A 16,602-nucleotide genomic window follows, 5' to 3' on the forward strand; every position below is an offset into this window, starting at 1 on the left:
GAGGGCTGTGATATGGGATTGGAGATTTTGGGATACAATTAATAGGTTATTATTAACAGCGAGCACACATCTGTCATCGGTACACGTGGTGAGGATAGTGTTAGGATTGGTTGGAATGTCAGCTGTATTGACGGTGTAGAGGATGGGACCAAGGATACTACCTTGAGGAACACCAGCGTACTGAGAATAGAGGGATGAATAAGAACCCTTGTGGTTTATTTGGAAAAATCTTAATATAGTTTAAATTGATTATTATCATCCTGCTTTGGACAATATCAGTAAATAACAAATAATGAAATATCTGGTGTATCCAGTCACACGAGTTTCTTAACAGCTTTGGATTCAACGCCCAATAATCAAATTGTCTGTATCTTTCCTAGTCCAAGAAAGATCTTCATTGCCAATTTAACCATCTTAAATTGAATATAGTTTTCGATTGTTTGGTTTAGTATAGTTTTCGACTCATTTGAAAACTGACAATATAGTTAACCAGTTTCCATGGGAATCTTCCCTAACACTTCTAAAACCACGTTTATAATTTGCAAACGTTCTATAGGTCGTATTTGTTTTATTATTTTTTGTAGGGAAATTTCTTTAAATTCAAAATACAAGTTACAGTTAATAGACTAACAAAATAGTCTGAGAAAATATATTCAAATTAACCTGCCTTTGTCACTACTAACCATAAGAATATTGGTGTCGATAAGGTCATTATATTAGATTAACATATTTAGTAAATAGAATAATTTATATATAAATGAAATGGTGATAACTAAATATTAATTCGACTACCTTATATCAGACCTGAGGAGAATAGCCAGCAGAGAATTTAGAATTATTATTTTTTAACAATCAATGTGAGAGTTGAACTTAAAATTAAGAATGACCTAGTAGGCTGAAACGATGGATATTTAAAATTAATTAATAAAGAACTATATGTACATATTTTTTAATAATTGAATAATATGTATAATTTTAATTTTTATATAAATATTTTGGGTAAGGGTTCGAAAATCTTTTTTTTCCCTTTATCTTCATAAATAGCCAAATTAGGACAATAGGAATCATCAAATCGTCCATCATTTTTAAAACAAAAAAGAAATAAATAATGATGAGTTCCGAGGATTGCCTTTGGTTGACTTATGACTTAGTTGCCAAATTAAAAAAAAATCGGCCTAGTATTTTTGAGGAAAAGACGTGAGCGGCGTCCGGTGCATAGTTGGATTTTTTGATTAGATGTTAGATGTATCCTGAAACGTAAAACCTCAAATATCAAGTTAATGTTAATTATTCTGCACGCAGATTCCGACTATTACAGTACTTACTAGACAAACGGTCTAAACTTCCAACTCATTACAAAAGACTGATCTACATGACAATAATAAGGCCCATCTGGACATACGGAGTTGAGCTTTGGGGCTCCGTGCTCCCTAACCACCCAAACCCACTCGTTTCTAACCTTGCTTCCTCTTCCATCCCTGCCTTTTAATCCTCCGAGGCGCCTGAAAAGAAGATGGCCTCGTGACCTTATATTGTAAACTGTTTTTAGAGTTCTACTACTGGGTAGTTTCTCTACATCCTGTATCATATCATTATGTCATTATGATCAAATTTAACGGTTGTATTTTTTTATACAGTTGTAAACATCAAGAAATAAATAAAAAAAAAAAATGTTAATTATTGAAAGCTTCAAATGTTCAATATTTAAAATAGTTTACAGAAATCATTTAATGCTTTAGTATGCCTTTAAGATGTTTGATATATATATCGCACAAGTATTTCTAAAGTGATAAAACTCAAAAATCGGTATTTTTGAGTTATGACTATGAAAGAACTTGGTAAATATATCTTTATGAATCATCAAAACTGTATCAACCTAGCTTCAGAGCTAGTCCACCAGAGGGCACTTGTGTCACTCTTGCTGCCTTAATGCTATTCCCCCTCCATAGGCAAGAGTGTCACATTGTCAGTTGTCTTGAATTTTGAATTGTGTCACTTTAGATATACTAGTGTGATATTATGAAATAAAAGATCTGACCACAATTTGTATCCAAGGACGTACCCAGGATCAAAACTATGTGGGAGGGCTAGCCATGGTCGTTTAGGTTGTGACATTTTTGCAAGAAATCAAAATTATATATAATTATAGCAGTACTTTATTAGCAATTATGCTAAATCCAAATTAAAAGCAGAAATAACTGTTCTTACTTTTATAACAATATTAGGCCACTACTGATGTATGGTTGTGAAGTCTGGGGAGCGGCATCCTTTACGAAGAAGAAAAATATACAATTATTTCAAAATAAAGTCCTCAGAATCGCATGGGATGCTCCTTGGCTTGTAAGAAATAGCCAATTGCGTCGCGAATCACAAATGGAGTCGAAAGATGATTACATCAAGAAACCGTTTATGAAGCTCCACTCCCATTCACTGACAATTAAAGGAGCACCTAAAACTTGGGAACCCCAACCTAGACCTGAAGACAGAAGCCCAGGCTGCTGCAGGGCATTCTGTTATAAATTATATATTTATTAATTATATTATCCACGTTACTTCTATTTTAATTATTTTTTATACCTTTTTTCTCTCTCGTCTTTTTTCAAATTAACTTTTACGTGTTTGTTTGTTTTTTTTATCCATTAGAGGGCAATTGTTTGTTTTGCTAGGTCTACGAATGTCGTCATTTTTATTATCAATTTTACTTTTATCTTTTATTCAGAAATATTATTTTTTTCAAAATTATAACGTTGTAAATAGTTAGAGGTGTCTTTTGTACGAGACTATACTCCCCCCCATAATCAATTGTTAACAAAAGAAAAAAAAAATAATGGCTACATCAACCAAGGCCGATCTGGTATTAAATAAATAAATTAAAAAAATTAGTTATTACAATTATTTGCTAGAAAAAAAATTTATTTTATTATATCAATCATTTTTTCACGTTTAGGGGAAGGAAGGTTCCCCATCCCCCTGTCCCTAGGTACGTCCAGGTTTATATCTACAATCCTTGCTTTGAAAGCTACAGAAATTATTACTTTTATTTTAGCTTAATCTAAATAAATATCCACACCTCTGGCCTACAAATAAGACTGGAATGTTGCAAGGTATTTTCGTACATCCAAATTAAATAAACTAGTTGTTTTTACGACCCAATACTGTGAAATACTAAGTAGATAATAAGATTTAAACCAGAAAATTTGTTATACGTAATAAAAAATACCAAAAGAAGTAATTATTTAAATTTTTTTCGAATTATTTAAGTAATTATTTAAAGATAAAAATAAAATGAAATAGAATTATAAATATAAATGAAACAGAATTATCAACCACGAAACATGGGCGTTGATGACCTCAGGGTTTTACGCCCAAAAGCCCCAGACAACAACAACAACTAAGTAGATATATAGATAGATTTGTTATACTGTAGGTCTGGCAAGGGAGTGGTTAATTTTGAAGAGATTCATTATTCATGCCAAGCACTCTATCAATTAATGAAAAGAAAATTCAATCTGAAAAGGATTTCTTCTAGGATTGTGCAAGTTAACATATAATTGATAATATTGGAAGATCGTTAATAGCCCATGTCTAATATATAAAAGGAAAATAGTCCGGGAGAGGAACAAAACAAAAAAAAAAAAAGGTAAATGGGAGTCCTATTTAGTTCATTTCTTTCCGTTTTGTCTTGACATATATTCTTATATTCCTTTTTCGGTCTTTTAGTGTGAACTGTATTTTTATATTTTATTCTACTTTTTTATTTGTTATCATTTTCGTTTTTATCAATTGTCTAATACCTTTTTGTAATTTTTGTTTATTTATACTTTTTAACTGTTTGTAAAAAAAAAAATGTTCCCACACCAGGCCGATCTGGTATTAAATGAAAAAAAAACTTTTTACTGTACATCTTATTTTCTTTAATTTATTTTTTTCATATTTCTATAAATTTTCATTTCTTTTGCCATACCATTTTCCTATTAGAAGTCAATTATTTATTTTATTCAATTCATAAATATCATTGTTTTCCTTATTAACGTTTCTTTCATCTTTTATCAATAATGCTTATTTTAATTTATTTATTTTATTTTTATGTATAACATTGTATATAGTTGTATGAGACCATACCCTCCCTCCATAATCAATTGTTAACAAAAATGAAAAATGTACTTCTTACATTAGCTATGTAAGGCCCACCAGGTCAATCTGGTATTAAAAGAAAAGAAAAAAAATAGCAATACCTTAGTTTAATTTTATTTAATTTTATCTATTCTCTAATTTTGTCACTTTATTTTAGTTGTTTCTATCTTTTTTTGTCCTAATAAAGCCCTGCAAATTGAGGCGAAATGTTGGCTAACTTTAAACAATTTAATTACTACTTGATTTTTTTTTGTTTACTTCATCCGGACCATCTTCATTTTATAATTGATAATACTATTATTTTAAAGGACCACCGTATTCTTGCCATGTGTGCCACCTAGCGTTTCGAGCGATGTGTTTGCGTGCTAAGTCGGATACTAATTCGAAGATTCAAGAATTTAAACTTATTATTGTTCCATAACAAGGGTGGGTAGTTAATTTAACGTAATTTTAGTTACTGTTGACCAATATTTGGTATTTCTAAACAATATATTGTAAACTTGAAACAGATGAGTTATGCTCTATTAGTTAGTGTAAATTTTATTTATATACTTAAAGATTACTGAATAGATCTATTAAATCTTAGTTGGAAGAAATATTAATAAATGTAAGTAATTGAAATTAAAATAAGGTGTGTTAGCTAGTATTATATTATATGATAGGGCTATCTGCAGGACTAGAGTTGAGACTGAAAAGGCTCATGAATTGCTTCGTAAGATTTATCTTCGGGTTCCCCATAGTTTTCACTATCACGTCTCCCGTTGGTATACCGAGTTAGTATTCCAAGTCTTTAAAATCAAAAACCTATCTATATCCTTGATCTCCTCACTCTTCGTTCATCTATCTACTCATTAAACACCAGATCCCAACCGATTGATTTATAAATTCTCTACCATATAGTTCAAGAGCCGAGAAGAAAAAAAAAGGCAGTTATTTCACCCCAATATTTGATTATTTTAATGAAAACTAGGTATAATTACTAGTCAAAATTGATGAGTCTGCCAAGTATAGGTAGGGAGATTAAAAAATGGCGGCTGTTTCAAAACCTTAAAAAAACACTAATTTTTCATTCGGAGCTCTATATCTTAAAAACTACCAACAACACTGGAAAATCTAAGAGTGCATTATTTAAAGAAGAGTAAATTTTCTGAAATATTGGCCCTAAAAGAGCTATTTACGTCCAATAGTTCTCGAGATATAGCTTTTTAAATAGCATAATTTCTTAAAAATCTACTGAAAGATTAGTAGTTAGTTAATTTATTTTGAGAAATCTATATCTCAGGAACTATGAAACGTACAGATGTCTATTAGCACTCAAATTAAAGCTAGTTTAATCGAATGTAAAAAAGTTTATGGCCTTTATCTTCGTAGGAATAGTAGTTTTCATGATATTTGCTAAAATAAATTGGTTTATAGTTGTTCGAACAATAAGTTTGATTTATGAAAACTACATTTCAGAAACCATTAGACGTACAAATGTCTGCCAGCGCTCAAATTAAAGCTAGTTAAATTGACTACAAAATAGTTAATTAAGTTTATCTATGTTGGAGTAGTAGTTTTTATGATATTTGACAAAATAAACTCACAAAATATTTATTTCTAGTTGTTCGTATAAAATGTTGGGTTCTTGAAAAAATATATCTCTAGTTCCAAAAGACGCACGTATGTCTGCCAACACTCAAAATTAAGGAAATTTAACTTACTATAATGTAGTTTATGACACTTATCTTCGTAGTAGTTTTTATGATATTCACACATTAATATGAATTTGGCAAATGAAAATTTGTCATTAAAACATTAGCAAATTTCATGTAAACTATTACTCCTACGAAGATAAACATCATAAACTACTTTATAGCTCATTAAACTATCTTTAATTTGAGTGCTAAACGTCAAACGGTTTTTGAGATATAAATTTATTTGTCCCATACAACATTTTTATGAAAGTTATACCTCGAAAACTATTTAACGTAAATTACTCTATTAGGGCTCATATTTTAGCAAATTTACTCTACTTTAAATGACGTTTTCTTGTGTTGTTTCTGCTTTTTATGATATAGAGCTCTGAATGAAAATTTAGTTTCTTTTATCGCTTCGAACAGCCGCCATTTTTTATTCCCCCTACCTATACTTGGCAGACTCATCAATTTTGACTATTAATTATACATAGTTCTTATTAAAGTAATCAAAAATTGGGATGAAATAACTGCCTTTTTTCTCCTCTTGGGCTCTGGTACTAATAGAACCACCTTCTTCAGCAAATCCTTCGTCATACGTGCAACCTTCCTCTGGAATTCTCTTCCCATCTTCATTCGACAATCCTCATCCATACTTTCCTTTAAACCTATTCTTTCACCTACTACATAATCAAACCTCTGTATCCATGTGAACAATGAATATAGGTATATATTAACTTCCATTATGAATTCTAATTTAACCAGATGCATTAATGGAATTTTAACCTGTACACTGAAACTTTCTAGATGTTTACCAGAAAATTAATCCTAGTATATGACCATGTATTTATTCTTAGGGAACATTTATCCCAGATTGTATATTGTATGTTGGTATCATTTGTATATTGGTGAAGAAACAGTACTTCCATACCGAGTACTGAAAGGCCTTTTAGGCAACAACTATAAATCAATTTATTTTAGGACATAACATGAAAACTAATATTCCTACGAAGGTAAAAGTCATAAACTATTCTATAGTACGTTAAACTAGCTTTTATTTGAGTGCTACTAGACATCTATAAGTCTTAGTTCTTGAGATATATATTTCTCAAAATAAATTAACTAACTACTAATCTTTCAGTAGATTTTTAAAAAAAATGTTGCTTTTAAAAAGCTATATCTCGAGAACTATTGGACGTCAATAGCTCTATTATGGCTCGTATTTCAGCAAATATACTCTCCTTTAAATAATGTTTTTTTTAGATTTTCTGGTGGTGTTGGTAGTTTTTAAGACATAGAGCTCCGAATGAAAAATAAATGTTTAGAAACAGTCGCCATTTTTTATTCCCCCTACCAATACGTGGCAGACTCATTTCATGTATGGTTGTACATGTAATATAGAATGTTGGGCTGTACGACGTTGATCCCATAGAACGACAAAGGGGTCGGGAGACACTTTTGGGCGATATTAAGTCTCTATAATGGGGAATGACATTGTGATGAGAGCTAAATTTGGCAGTTGAGCATGGGTGTCATCCATACCACATTGTATATTGGTGAAGAAACAGTACTTCCATACCGAGTATTAAAACAAGGCCTTTTGGGCTGTAGTATTGGAGGTTATATTTTATTTTATTGTTTTAAAGAAAAGTTATTAGCGAAACTGGTTGGTCTCGAAATAGTTCTTAAATATATGGAAGGAAATTAGAGGGGGAAATATTTATCTATCATCATAAATAATAAGTGGGTTTTACCGATCAGATTTATACCTCCCTCCTCCCCCGAATTTCCTTCCATATATTTAAGAAATATTTCGAGACCAACGTAGAGATGTTTATTTGAAATGTTTCCTGCAAACATGATCAAGCATAATTTTGAATTGCTCCTCAAAAAAACATGTCATGCGTTTAGTTGCAATTCGTAATAAACAACTTCACTGTTGTTCATGAAGTCCAAAACAATTCGTAGTTGTGCCTCAACTATGAAAAGATGGTCATAAATAGATGAGATGTAAATAGACCAGTTTTGGCAAGAGCCATGGGAAGCCGAAAAGAAAAACGAAAGATGACATGCGTGCTTAATTAGGTGTGCTACAAGTGCTCAAATATCTGCTAATAAGTCTCAGAAATATTTTTGTATTACTAAATAGTAGATAGAAGCAAACGTTAAACATTCCACTAAAACTTGTCATATCTTTTATCCTGCAACAATAGAGTAACATGTAGATGAAAGACTAACAATAGTTTCAGGACTAAAGATATGACAACTTTTAGAAGCTAGGATAAATCCCTGAAGATATTAAACACAGAGTAATCAAGATTGGACCAGATAATGGACTAGTGTTCGGACAAAATCATAATTTTTAAAGGGATTAAGATTATCCATAAACAAATGCGTCAATATTTCCTCTTTGGTAGAATTTTAAAATATAATAATAATTTATGTAACCATTTTAACCTTCAATATAATTAAATTTTTTTTTGCAGTTGATTCGCACATCCAGGATATAACTTCAGAGCTATCACTAAAAATTGACTCATTTTCCTGCAGTAAGAACCCACAAGGAAATAATTTTCCTAAGAAGTACTCGGCAGCATTATACTGTTAATCATCGGGGAAGAAACAATTGACAGTTGAAGAAAAAATAATACTTAAAAGAGGGGTCATGGTTACTCAATTTTGATGTGTTTATTCTCTTCTTATAATGGATGTTTCCAGCGAACAGCTTAAACGATTTGCAAGCGTGATGTTTCAGTCTAACTAAAGTTTTGAAATAATTTGAGCTCATAAATTAGTAATAATTGAAAAACAAAAAATTTATTTATTGATATTTAAAACTGTATAAAAAATACAACAAGTAAATTTGATCATAATGACATAATGATATGATACAGCATGTAGAGAATCTACCCAGTAGTAGAACTCTAAAAACAGTTTACAATATAAGGTCACGAGGCCATCTTCTTTTCAGGCGCCTCGGAAGATTGCCAGGAATGGAAGAGGAAGCAAGGTTAGAAACGAGTGGGTTTGGGTGGTTAGTGAGTTTATTATGGAAGGAATAATATCGGGTTCGGGCTAGATCGGTTACATAAGGAACATTTAGGTCTTTATGGATGGTTTTATTAGTAACAAAATAAGGAGCATTGAGGATTTTACGAAGGATTTTGGATTGTAAAGATTGGATACGAGAGGAATTCGAAGGTTTAGTGGAGCCCCAAAGCTCAACTCCGTATGTTCAGATGGGCCTTATTATTGTCATGTAGATCAGTCTTTTGTAATGAATTGGAAGTTTAGACCGTTTGTCAAGTAAGTGCTGTAATAGTCGGAATCTGCGTGCAGTTTCCTGTCTTTTCAGTCTTGTGTGAGGATTCCAGATTAGCCGTTTGTCAAGATGTAGTCCAAGATAACGAATCTGTTCTACAGGGGTAAGGGCCACATTATTAAAGTATACTGTAGAGCAGTCGGGAAAAAAAAAATTATAAAATGGCTACCGTGTATAACACACGGGCCAACATAGTTTCCTCACTCTATCTATCTTCTTTTTTTTATAACCTTATTTTCTCTTCTGGAAATTTTCCATTATCCATTATATTTCATTATCATCTTTTTTTTTTTTTTTTTTTTTTTTTTTTTATATCTGTTGGGAGACGTATTTACCAATATTTCAAGGTTAAACTTTTGTCGTTTAAGAATAAAATTTATGGAACGATGGCGTAGAAAAATCCATTCTAAACTCGGACAAGTGGAAAAATTTCATATTCTTGTTTTGATGACTATTAAAATTGGACTGGATAATGGACGGGTGTCCGAAACTTTGTCAGGAAGATAAAATAAAGAGATGAAAAGTATTAAGTAAGAATTATTTTTCCTTGAAAAGAAACAGAAATATGTACAAAATTAAATTGCTATCATGGGGCATTTCTATGAAGCAGCAAAATCTACGTTTCCTATCATGTCACGTATCTTTATTTATTTTTTTTTACATTGATATACCAACTTTAATCAAAATCGATAGAATTATTTTTTGTGAAAATCGAAAAATAAAATGCGATAAATCGATTACATAAAGTGGCACTCGGTAGGTGAGGAGAACCACCAAGGATATACCAGTGTTAAATATGCAATTTCAGTTAAGAACAACTTTTCGTTTTTTAGCTCTTAACGAACACCCAGAAATAGATAATTTCGTAATACTTCTTTATTTAGACCCAGAGGGTTTTAAAACTTGTATTTCGGTCTAAAACTCAAATTCGAAATTTTGCACGATCGTAATATTTCCCCTTACTATATATGCCATATATAGGTAGGTTAAAGTAATAATTAATAAGATAAATTAATAGGTAATAAGGCCTGTCAATTTCTACATCGATTATAGTTTTAAAGCATTCTATTTGCACCGGTTCGAAGTGGGCTGACAAAGCAAGAAGAGTCGTTGAGTAGGTCTCTAGATTGGGCATTTAAAAAAAAAAGATATACTTGAAGGGACACTAAATCGATAATTCTTTGAGTAAAATAAACGTAAGCACATCAGTAATATTATAATATATTACTGGTGAAAGTAATAATTAAGAGATATTATATAGAAAATTCAATTTGCTAATTTAATCTTAAAAATTATTATCTCTAGACAGGTTTATCTACTGCAAATTAATATCAGCAATATTGATATGAATAAAAAACATAATTATAAAAAAAAAATTACAATAATTAAGCGAAAAATAAAACTCACTGTAGCCTCTATTAGGAGATAGTCTTGACAGACGGACGACCTTCACACAACTGACGTTCTCTGAGAAACCGTTCGTCCTCGTAGTGATCGATATCAGTAGAGTACGTCACTGATAAAGTGATGTTACGTCGATTAGGTGTCGTGTGTCAGCCGCTGTACGAGGATGGTGAGTGCGTTCAGCCGGCGTAGAACAGAACTCAAAGAACCAGCTTAATTATTGTATTTCAGAGCCTTAATGTTCACATAAATCATTTTTATGTGAACCGAAACCTTTTTACATCCCAATTAAAGGCTTTTCCATTTGAAACGTAATGGTGTATCTACACGTTTGCCAAACAATGGGAAATAGGTGCATGTGCAAGCGTTGTTTGCCTTGGCTGGGGTACAAGTTGGCCCGAATTTGTGACCGATTCATTGAGTGTCGGTTTGAAAAACGACAACACGTGACCTGCATTCCCATGTTTGTGTTCAGACAATTATTTTAGAACTGCCAACAACAGATGTGCTCTCCGTGATTTGAATAATTTTTTTTTTAATATTTATTTATTGCTATTTACAACTGTACATTATAATACATTTAGTAAATCTGATCTAAGTTAAATGTTACAGGCGTGTAGAGAAACTACACATTGGTAGCACTCTAATGACATTTTACATTAGCTAGTCTCGTGGCCATCTTCTTTTCAGGCGCCTCGGAGGATTGTCAGGAATGGAAGAGGGTGGAAGATTAGAAACTAAGGGGTTTGAGAGTTTATAATGGAAGGAGTGATATCTGGTTCGGGCAAGATCGGTTACATAGGAAACATTAAGATCTTTATGTATGATTTTATTTGTGACAAAGTAAGGATCATTGAGGATTTTACAAAGGATTTTGGATTGAAAGGATTGAATACGAGAGGAATTCGAAGGTTTAGTGGAGCCCCAAAGCTCAACTCCGTTTTGAATTATGAAAGAATTTCTCCAACGTTTGATATATTATAAAAATTCTATCGATTTAGTGTACTACATTGTTTCAAATCTTGTTTTGTATAGCAGCAATATTAGTTTGGATAGACATTACATGTGAAGATAATGAAATTAAAAAGTTTCTGATTTAATTTCTAGAACAAGGTTCTCAAACTAACGACGCGCGGACCGTATGTGGCCCACCAGAGCTTATTAGACAAAAAAAATTAATGTGAAATGTCTTCTTTTTGAAAGTTATTTTACAATTTAATATAAACAAACTTATATCGAATATACTAATTTATTAGTTAATTAAAATTCAACGTTCAAAAAATTATATTATAAAATTGTAAAGTATTAAAATTCAACGTACCTGTGTGAAAATGTGTTTTCGTAGATGAAGTTTATAAAAAAATAAAATAGAATAAACTTTGAGATGTACCATTCTTCATGGGTGGTGATGTAGGATTGTAGGGTTTGGGATACAATGTAAGGATCATTGTTCACTGACAATAGACATGTGTCATCGGCATACGTGGTGAGGATAAAAAACTGATAAACTGATGAAAACTGTATAAAGGATAGGACCAAGGATGCTACTTTCTAAAATTTAAATTATATAATTACCATCTTTATATAATCTCTACACAGTATCTTTTAATAATAACCAACTTATTCCTGTTAAACAGATCCGTTACTTAGGACTAAATCTGGACAAACGACTGACATGGAATCCTCATACAAGACTGAAAAGACAGGAAACTGCTCGTCGATTCCGACTATTACAACATTTACTAGACAAAAGGTCCAAACTTCCAATCTATTACAAAAGACTGATCTACATGACAATAATAAGGCCTTTCTGGACATACGGAGTTGATCTATGGGACTCCACTAAACCATCTAATTCCTCTCGAATCCAATCCTTACAGTCCAAAATCCTTCGTAAAATTCTTAATGCTCCTTACTTTGTCACAAATCAAATCATCCATCAGGACCTCAATGTCCCCTATGTTGCCGATTTGGCCAGAACCAGATACCATTCCTTCCATGGAAAACTTCCCAACAACCCAAATCCACTTGTTTCTAATCTGGCTTCTCCTTCATTATCTAATAATCCTCCTAGGCGTCTGAAAAGAAGATGGCCTCGAGATCTTCTCCTTTAGAAGAGTTCTATCAATAGGAAGATTCTCCACATGTTTGTATCATGTCATAATATCACTTACAAGCAAATTTACTTGATGTGTATATATGTATACAGTAGTAAATAACAATAAATAAATTATAAAAAAAAAACGCCAAATTGTTTTTTCTTCACATAATATGAACGTAATCTTTACGACTTTGCACATTTCTATTAGAAAAATTAGAAGTTCGAGGATTACAATACCATAGTTCGTGAGCGATTCTATAAAATTAATTATAAGTTACTAGTTTTTGGTACTTCAGAACCTTTTGTCACATAAACTTAAAAGATTTAAGTAGCAATTACACCTTGTGAGTAGCAGATAGATTATTATAAGTTAATACAACAAATGGAAGACGTTAGAGCCTTCACATATTTGAAAAAAAAATGAATAGTTGTAATTTTGGAGATAAGAAAATTTAACGTCTTCAACAACACTCCAGATGTTAATTTTAGAGATATCATTATTGTCTATGCTAAGTCAACAAAATACATAAGTACAAAATATTAATGGAAAAATTGGAGCAATATTAATAAAGAGATAAAAAGTTATGTATAGAATTATAGGCAAAAAGCTATGTGAGTTGATACACGAGGTAATTATTTTTATAATTGTTTTGTCTAAATAAATATGTTTTAAGTTTATAATATTTTAATTAATGAATGTATTTATTTTTTAGCTACAGTTGTATTGCAACTGATTTTTGCCCAAATTTGTTATTAGTGTTTTTTTTTGTACAATATTTTAAATAAAAATTTCGTACAATCAAAAATAATCAATATAATCAAATGAAAAAAATATAAAGAAATATTGTTGTGAAACATAATACTCTACTTCTGGATTTTATTCCAATTGGATGTATAAAGTTTATATTCTTAAGGCATACTATTTTTCTTGACTATGCATTGTTTTGCACTAGATATTTGTTTTCTTTTTATATACATTTATATATTTATAAATTGTTTTTTCAAATAAAGATTAATGTCTGAGCTAGGTTATTTTATTTTTTTTTTATGAACCTCACTCAAATGGCTTTTATCATATTTTTGTATCTTCAAAATTCTAACATTTATTGGAAGATCGTTGATTTGTAATGCGTAATATTTAAAAGGAAGATGTACAAATAATGAATTAATTACATTTTGTAGTCAGATGTATTAATTATGTAATGTTTCCATTGCAACAAAATAAATACTGAGTAACCACAGTAACACAAAAGTATGAATTTTTTTGATAAATATAAAACATAACAATACGTATATGACCAGATTAGAATTGTTTCAAACAAAATTTTACAAAGTAATTATTACGTAGTTTCATTTTAAACAGTATGGGTTTAATTTTTCCTTAATCATATTGATTTATATTTAATGAGGTGAAAATGTTCGGGGGTTACGGTCAGCAGAAAAACACAAATAAACATACGATTATTTCTTTGTGCCGACGTTTCGACCTGATTTTCAGGCATTCATCGGGGAATTATAGGCAGATATTCTGGCTAAACTGGTTTAGCAAGTTTACTCAGTTTAGCCAGAATATCTGCCTATAACTCCATGATGAATGCCTGAAAATCAGGTCGAAACGTCGGCACAAAGAAATAATCTTATGTTTGTGTTTTTCTACTTACCGAACCCTCGACCATCTTCTCCTATGATTTATATTTAGTTATTTAAAATTAATCCCACAAATAACGAATTAAACAACCATAACAAAATTTTTCTTAGTAAACACAATTAATTAATCTTTTTACCTATGTTCATATTTTATACACAGAGTGTAAAACAGGTCTTTATTTGTTTTTACGAAAGATCGTTGATTGAACTTGTGTAATATATAAAAAGAAAGATGTTCTGGGTGCGGTCAAATAGTAATTAAACTATTAATTGTAAAGCAACGTTTCGCCCCACTTTGCAGGGCTACAAAAGATACAAACAACTAAAATAAAACTATGTGAAAGTTTATATAAAAATGAATGAATAGTTTTATAAAATTTTTAACCGCACCTTAATTTACCTTTATTTCATGGAACTTATTTTCTTATATGGACTTTATATATATATATACTATGAACCGTGTTGTATCTTTATATTTTACAGAGAAAAACCCTCCTGAAAATGGAAAAACTGCGAAATGTTGGTACAAGATGTAAAATTTTAACGATAGCAACAGAAGAAATAAACACAGGTGGAGTTTTCACTGAATATATATAGATTATTAATATCAAATATTCTTTAACTGATTACACTTAATATAATATGAAAATTATGAAATTAATTTGATTGGAATTAATGAAATAAATTATCGATGTTTTTATGCCGATTAGCCGATAACGACCATCTCATAATCCCCCCCCCCCAACTATAGATATAATTTACGTCTAAAACGAGCTAAGAGATTTCTCTCTAAAATAATTAAAACAATATTTTAAGGAATTAGTTTTTATAGATGAATGCATTTAATGAATTTGACGTTTTTCTTTGCCTTCCGATCTACCAATTACAAATCTTTCATTTTTCCTGTATATGAAATGGCACAAAAAAGTAAATTTAATTATAATCCTTAAATTTCTTTCTTGAGACTGGCAATTTTTTACTAAATAATTCAAAAACACTATCCAAATTATAGTCTCAAAACATTTATTTCATTCACACGTCCAACGTTTCGGCCATCTTCAGGGACAATCTATTACAAAAAGTTTCCATTATTTGTATGATCCTACAATCAATTCAATTATTTAACATTATTATTTATAATTTACCTTACCTTAATTTACTATGAGACATATTATTTAACCATTTAAAAAAAAAAATGTTTTGAGACTATAATTTGGATAGTGTTTTTGAATTATTTAGTAGTAAATTTAATGTTATTTAAATTTGTTTACTCACTTTTTGGAAAAACAGTCATTTCACTGGCAAAGTCATTGGAAAGTTTAGTCAAAAACATCATAATTGAAAATTTAATCACTTTGCTTGCTTAATCACTTTCGATATGAACGAGTGTCTTCTTCAAGAGTTCTCTTCGTACTGGCTCAATGTTTGTGTTGATATATAACAGAGAAACACAAGAAGGTTCTATTCTTGTTTTGTTGCCAAGGTATAACATCAGTTCAGTTATCTTCAGTACCTATAATCTCTATAATTCCTGAATAGTCAATCCATACGATATGAGCCAATGATGGTTCCTAACAAAATTAATTATTAAATATCAATCTAAATGGTTGAGGAAAAATCCCCTGCTAAATTAAATCCACATTGTTTAAAATTAAATAATAGTAATAATTTTAATTGCTATCAGTTCTATTTTATACATATACTAACAGACCCGACAATTCTCTCCTATTGCTATATATGAGGATGTCTATAAATTAATTGAACACAATTGAATCTTTGATATCAATCAATGTATAGATGAAGTGATAAAACAGTAACTATTGTAATGCCAACAGCCAGAGATGGGCAAAAATCACCTATGGATAAAACTACAGCTACAATTGTCATAGATACCCTTATTCATGAATGAACCATTAATAAGTAATTATCGTATCTATGACAATATTAGCTATTAGTGTAATCTATAAGTAATTTTTGCCCTACTCTGGTAACAGCTAACTTCGCTATATAATCGTTAATACTCGTTCGACAAAGGTAATTTTTACATCCCCACTGCCATCATCTCTCCAACTCTACTATTGTACATCGCCCTACTGATATTAATGTTTTTTCTCAATTTAAATTGAAATTTCCAGTTCATAAATCTAATTTTAACACCTTATGTAATCTACACAAGCGCCTCACTGTTAAATCCCAACAACGTATTTTCCTTCTGAAATGCAGATCTTATTCAGTTTTTCCAAAATCAATTGATAATTCGTTTAACCGTTTTTCGATAACCTCCTTCCTACGTTTTAAATACTGTCATTCTTTACTTA

The 16,602-nt window shown here is 30.7% G+C and overlaps 1 protein-coding gene across 2 annotated transcripts in view; it reads right to left on the reverse strand.

Annotated features, from left to right (window-relative positions):
• LOC106686826 (mitochondrial dicarboxylate carrier) overlaps window positions 1–15,642 on the reverse strand; it is a gene marked incomplete at its 3' end in the record, with an annotated part of 83,158 nt that extends 67,516 nt beyond the window's left edge. The window contains 1 exon segment of one of the 2 annotated variants that reach the window (XM_067046151.1): window positions 15,560–15,642. In XM_067046151.1, coding sequence (XP_066902252.1) covers window positions 15,560–15,620 — 61 coding nt within the window. 2 annotated transcript variants of the gene reach the window in all.
• Between the last annotated feature and the right edge of the window lie 960 nt (window positions 15,643–16,602).

This window comes from Halyomorpha halys, unplaced genomic scaffold, assembly GCF_000696795.3.
Source record: "Halyomorpha halys isolate HHAL.00 unplaced genomic scaffold, Hhal_1.1 Scaffold885.1, whole genome shotgun sequence".
Taxonomy (NCBI): Eukaryota; Metazoa; Arthropoda; class Insecta; order Hemiptera; family Pentatomidae; genus Halyomorpha; species Halyomorpha halys.